At 35.4% G+C, this 6,000-nt stretch overlaps 1 protein-coding gene across 4 annotated transcripts in view; it reads left to right on the forward strand.

Annotated features, from left to right (window-relative positions):
* Positions 1 to 5,464, forward strand: part of KIDINS220 (kinase D interacting substrate 220) — a 73,182-nt gene extending 67,718 nt beyond the window's left edge. For all 4 annotated transcript variants that reach the window (XM_035543132.2, XM_050710035.1, XM_035543133.2 and 1 more), the window contains 3 exons: positions 48 to 146; positions 1,249 to 1,497; positions 3,074 to 5,464. In XM_035543132.2, coding sequence (XP_035399025.1) covers positions 48 to 146; positions 1,249 to 1,497; positions 3,074 to 4,345 — 1,620 coding nt within the window. In that variant the 3' untranslated portion in view covers positions 4,346 to 5,464. The remainder of the gene's footprint in view (positions 1 to 47; positions 147 to 1,248; positions 1,498 to 3,073) is intronic.
* Positions 5,465 to 6,000: the final 536 nt, after the last annotated feature.

Genomic DNA, 6,000 nt, shown 5'->3' on the forward strand with positions numbered 1-6,000 from the left:
CTTGTATCAATAACTTACGTTATTTAGTTTTACTTTTACTTTTTTAGGCAAATATAAATGGACGTGTCTTGGCTCAATGCAACATTGATGAACTGAAAAAAGAAATGAATATGAACTTTGGTGACTGGCACCTGTTCAGGAGCATGGTAAGATCTCCTCTTCAGTACTTCAGGACACTATAAATTAGTCTTTTCTGTTATGAACCTTATCTTTTTTTTCGTATTGCTTGCTTGTTATTATGTTTAAAACGATAAGCAACATCTTAAAGCATGCGTTTATTATTTTGTGATTTTTGTCCTTTTGTCTCGAGTACTTGCAACCAAGAACTGGTTGTTTATGGATTTGTGTCTTACTTGATTGTGAATTCTGAAGTTTTTTCTCCTCTTTTTGTAAGATCTGACTACTTCCATGAAATGTCAGAACTTAATTCTCTGAGGCCTCTGTCCTGTTAGTAAGGGAATTCAGGGTGTATTTGTGAGAGGAAGTGGACGGCCAGGCTGTTAGAAATGCATGGAACACAACTGCATAAGCACAATTTTTAATGGAACTTAAGCTAAAGGTCAACCCAATCAGATAAATGGGTAATATTGTATTGACACATACTTGTATTCAATGCAGCATTCTCACATTATACTACTACTGAAGCATATATAGATACCTAATTTCCCTCTTCCCACTTCGAGAGTAAATATCAGTTTTATAGTGAGGAATATACATCACAGAGAATTGTGGCTTATTTTAAGTATTTTTAGTACATTGCCAGTTTTCTTTCTGAAAATTGCAGTATGTCTCTGAACTGCTGAATCAGTTTTCAAAACACTGATAATTTTAAGACATTTATTGTTAGATTCAGGTTGATTAAAGCTATAAACTGGAATGTTTGTTTTTGCTTAAAGATCTGTAATTTATCACTGTGTTTTACAAAAATTTATTGGAAGTGTTTTGTGGCATATAACTTGGTTTAATGGTCTGAGTAATAATAAGTAATTTTGTAAATACAAGAAAAATCTGTAATATGAAAATGTGGTTTGTAGTAAAGACAATGAATGTACTAGGTCTGTAAACAGATCTTTTTTCATAGTCTGCCATGATCACAACCACATATGCAAGTATACTTTTTGTATTTGGAATTTGTGAATTGCTTATTTGTATATGTAGCAGCCCTTCTTTAACAATTTTGATTTTTTTTTTCTATTCATATGATTACATTTGCACCTTCTCTTTTTTTTTTTTTGTGTGTGTGTTAAGATACTTGAAATGAGAAATTCAGAAAATCAGGCTGTTCAGGAAGATCCTCGTGGAACAACTGAGCATGCTACCTCTGCGATTTCTCATAGTGAACTTACTCGTCGTCCTGGACATAACACTGAGTTGCCTCACACTGAGCTTACAGGTCTTTCTGGTCAAGCTCCCTACACGCTTAACTTCAGCTTTGAAGAACTCAACACAATTGGTCTTGATGAAGCTCCTCCGCGCCATAGTAACTTAAGTTGGCAGGTATTTAATAGAGGAATGTATTCTACGTGCTTATCAGTATGGTAGATGGCTTTTTACATTCTGAAGTATAGACAGGTCAAGAAGTAAGTCTGCTGTGACAGTTCAGGTACTTCCAGTTCTCAGTCTTGACAAAGACTGAAGTGCAGCAGAGATGAAAACTCTTAATCATACTCTCTGAGAGTCAAGGGCTTTAGTCTTTCCCATCTCAAAACTGTTCCAGTAATCACTCCTTGAGAAGAAAAAAATCAAAGCTATTGCTTATAGTAATGTTTTGCTGGATTTCTGTTTTCTGTAGTATGCAGACTTTGTGCATGATATATTTTAAGTATGTGCTAGACAGAAGTTATATTATTTGAAAGATTACTGATATATTTATTATATTTTTATAACAGGCAATGCTCCAGGACATTGGAGCATTGTTTTGACAATATGTAATCTAATCATAGACTCCACAGCTCACATCCTTTTGTACCTATAGTTTCTGCTATAGGTTATGTATGGTCAGTTTTTTTTTTGTCTTATGAAATTACCTTAAGTGTGTGCTTTTCTTTTTCCTTTTTTAAGAAACAAGACAATACAGTTAACGAATGATTAGATGGTATTAAAATAGTGGTCATAATTTCCCCCCGAAATCCATGTTGCAGCTTTTTCATCTCTGATTTTGAAGGCCTAAATTAGAAAATCTTGAAAGTCCATCAAAATAGGAAGACATCTCAAATTACAAGCTATAGGCTGTATTTTTAGTATTCAAAAATATAACTGAAAAGAGGTTTGGGATATATATCCCAGATATATACGTGAATGCATATATGCACACGTGTATGTAAGATCCTGATTACCCTTAATCCATTTACAGCAACTGAGTATCAATGTATGTTTTTCAAAACCTAAGTGGCATGAATCAAATTTTTAACATTGTTTTTGTCTCAAAAGGACAGAAGTGTAAGAAAATATTTTTAAAAACATTTTAAGATGCAAGTTTAAATAAATAGTTGATGTCTGTAGAGTTATCTGAAATTAAATTGAAAGAGCGAGGAAGGTAATTTGTCCTTCTTGAGAAAACAGGGAAGGAGTACTCCTGGAAATGTACAACACAATCAAATAATTCTCTTGTTAGTGAAGAACTATAGCTGCTGTAAGTATGAATAAAAAGTAGTGAATAATGCATAAAAAATCAAGTGTTGATATTTCTGAGATTCTTGCATTTTGCTGCGTGCATTGAGTTGATTAGGAGTCAGGGCATATAGAAGTCCCTTAACCAACATTTTCTTTTAGTTTTTCATGTTTAGCTGTCCCTCAGTATTCTAGTATATACATAACATTGTTGATCTTAAAAGCTGGCAGTAATCCTATAGTAAAGTAATAGAAAGGGAAAAGTGGAACAGTAGACTAAAGATCTTGCATATGTTGCTTGCTGAGGGGTTTGAGCATACAACGTTGACAATTTCAGTTGCATGACCTATTCATAACAAAAAAATTAAGCACACACTTGATACTTTGTTACTTAACTTAGAATGATCAGTGAAAGTCAAAATAAATATTTCCTATAACTATTCTCTCTCTTTTTTTTCCCCAGTCACAACCTCGCAGAACGCCAAGTCTTTCAAGTCTTAACTCTCAAGATTCAAGTATTGAAATATCAAAGCTCACTGACAAGGTACAGGCAGAATATAGAGATGCATATAGAGAATATATTGCTCAAATGTCACAGTTAGAAGGAGGTGCCAGTTCCACTACAGTAAGTGGTAGGTCTTCCCCTCATAGTTCAAGTGCTTTCTATATGGGGCAGAGTACATCAGGGGGTTCCTTGCATTCGAGTGCAGAACAAGAAAAAGGAAAAGATGGTGAGCAGAAACAAGATGATGGAAGAAAGTCCTTCCTGATGAAGAGGAATGATGTTATTGATTACAGTACTTCAGGTGTTTCTACTAATGATGCATCTCCTTTGGATCCTATTACTGAAGAAGATGAAAAATCTGATCAGTCTGGTTCCAAGCTTCTGCTAGGAAAGAAGTCTTCAGAAAGAACAAGTATTTTCCAGGCTGCAGATTTAAAGCTTAAGGGAGTTACTCTCCGGTATCAGAAGCTTCCAAGTGATGAAGATGAGTCAGGAACTGAGGAGTCTGATAATACCCCACTTCTTAAGGAAGGTAAAGATAAGAAAACAGATGGAAAAATTGACAAACAACCCAAATCTCCAGAACATGGATCTGAACCTATTAGAACCTTCATCAAAGCAAAGGAGTACTTGACAGATGCCCTTCTGGATAAAAAAGATTCTTCCGACTCTGGTGTAAGATCAAACGAAAGTTCTCCCAATCATTCCCTCCATAATGAAGGAGCAGATGATTCACAGCTTGAAAAGGCAAATCTCATTGAGCTTGAAGATGACAGTCATAGTGGAAAGAGAGGAATTCCGCACAGCCTTAGTGGCCTTCAAGATCCAGCTGTGGTTCGTATGTCTATTTGCTCAGAAGATAAGAAGAGCCCATCAGAAAGCAGCTTGATAGCAAGTAGCCCAGAAGAAAACTGGCCAGCCTGCCAGAAAGTCTATAACTTAAATAGAACCCCTAGTACAGTAACCCTAAATAATAACAGTGCTCCAAACAATCGAGCTAATCAAAATTTTGAAGAAATACAAGGTATCAGAGATTCATCTCAAATTATCTTGCACCCTAGCTCAGGTTCCAATTCAACTGCAGTTCAGAATGAGAACCTGAAGAGTGTTGCTCACAAGCGGAGCCAGCGTTCAAGTTATACTAGGCTTTCAAAAGATTCATCAGAGCTCAACACTGTTACTGCCTCAGATGGGGCTGGTTTTGGAGAAGAGAGAGAAAGTATCCTGTAAAAAGAAGCCAGGCTAAAACAGAGTACGCCCATGATTTGTAGCTTGTTTGGAATTCTTTGTCAGTGTGTAGTTACACTAAGCTATGTAGTTTAAGTTTCCAGTACTGTAATAGAAGGTCTAGATTATTTTCAGTCATTTTCTTGAAGAGAAGAAATAGCCTTTAGAAAAAAACAAATTACTTCAGACCTTCCCCAGAAATAAAACCAGTATTTGTTAGGATGGAAAAACAGTTCCTTACGACACTGTGCAAAGGTTAGGTCAGGGGCACGTGTTACAGAATTAAGTATGGTTTAGTTATTAAAATGTGATTTTACGTTTGTGTTGGGATATGTAATGTTTATCCCTCCCAAACTTTCCATGCAAGTCTTACGTACATACGTACTTACAAATAAAGTTAAGACTGCGTCCTTGCCATTTGACATCAGAGATATCAGAAGATAAAATACCACAACCTGTGACGCCCTTATCAAACTTTAAATTAACTAGTGGATTAGTGTGTGCAACATATATTACATATGTTGAAATTTAAATGTTAGGGTACCTGTTTGGCTATGTGTATACTTTTATTCTTTGTATGTTCAGTAATTGCTGTTGACTTTGTGAACTTTGGATAGAATGGTGATAAGGATTTTAAGGAACATTGTCTTGATGTGTCATTGGACTTGGCAGTTATTTATAGGGTAATGCCTTATCATTGATTTAGTGAATTCATTATTTATTATAGGTACAGTCACTGGTCTAAATAGATGGAAACAACTGAGTAACTTTAAAATATTGTAAGGATAAAGTATGAATATGATGTCTGGACTTAAGGAATATCTATTGCTGTGCATGATCTTTCCTTGGTACAGAGTTTACCATTTGGTTCCAGAAAGAAAAAATGAGTAGTTTTTGCTGTTTTGAAAGTTAATATGTACTTTTTGGAATCTAGTCTGAGCTGTATGCCAGCTCCTATATTCCTGAAGTACAGTATTTGAAAGTTTTTGTCATCTAAGTAATGTACCTGAATGTTACTGTAGTAAATACTTGTACTGTCCAGTGAAATCTGCATGATTTTGAGGGGAAAAATTGTTCGAACTAGACTCTGGTAGTACAAAGAGAATAAAAAATAAATTGGCCTATTGAGTTTGTGTCCATATTTCTATTTACAGTGGTATTTTGTTTCTTCACTTGATGAAAATCTTTTGTGCATGTTGTTTTGATTAAAGTACATCACAAATTTAATTGAAGAGCGCGCTAGAACAATACTGTTATTAATACAATGCTAAATAAGCGTCAAATATAAAACTACATTTGATATATGGAAGTGACAAAGCAGACATTTCCAAAGGAAGTGCTGAGCTGTGGAGAGGGGGCCACCTCCCGCTTTGGATCTAGTGCATCTCCAAGCAGATGCCCCCAGCGGGACCTTGTGGTTGTGGCCTTTGTTATCCAGATCAAGAGAATGTTGACTCTGGCATAGAAAAGCAGAGAAAGACCAGCCTTATTTTTTCATTCCATGGATACGTAGTACTTAAAGATCTGGAAGCTTGCTCTTTGCACTTTTGGATTCTGTTAAATTGCTGCGTTGTTCAACTGAATTAAAATATAATCGGTGCATTTCAGAAGTACTGGAAATCTGTGTGCACATATCTTTATTAGACAGATTATTAGTT

This window comes from Cygnus atratus, chromosome 3, assembly GCF_013377495.2.
Source record: "Cygnus atratus isolate AKBS03 ecotype Queensland, Australia chromosome 3, CAtr_DNAZoo_HiC_assembly, whole genome shotgun sequence".
In the NCBI taxonomy this organism is placed as follows: Eukaryota; Metazoa; Chordata; class Aves; order Anseriformes; family Anatidae; genus Cygnus; species Cygnus atratus.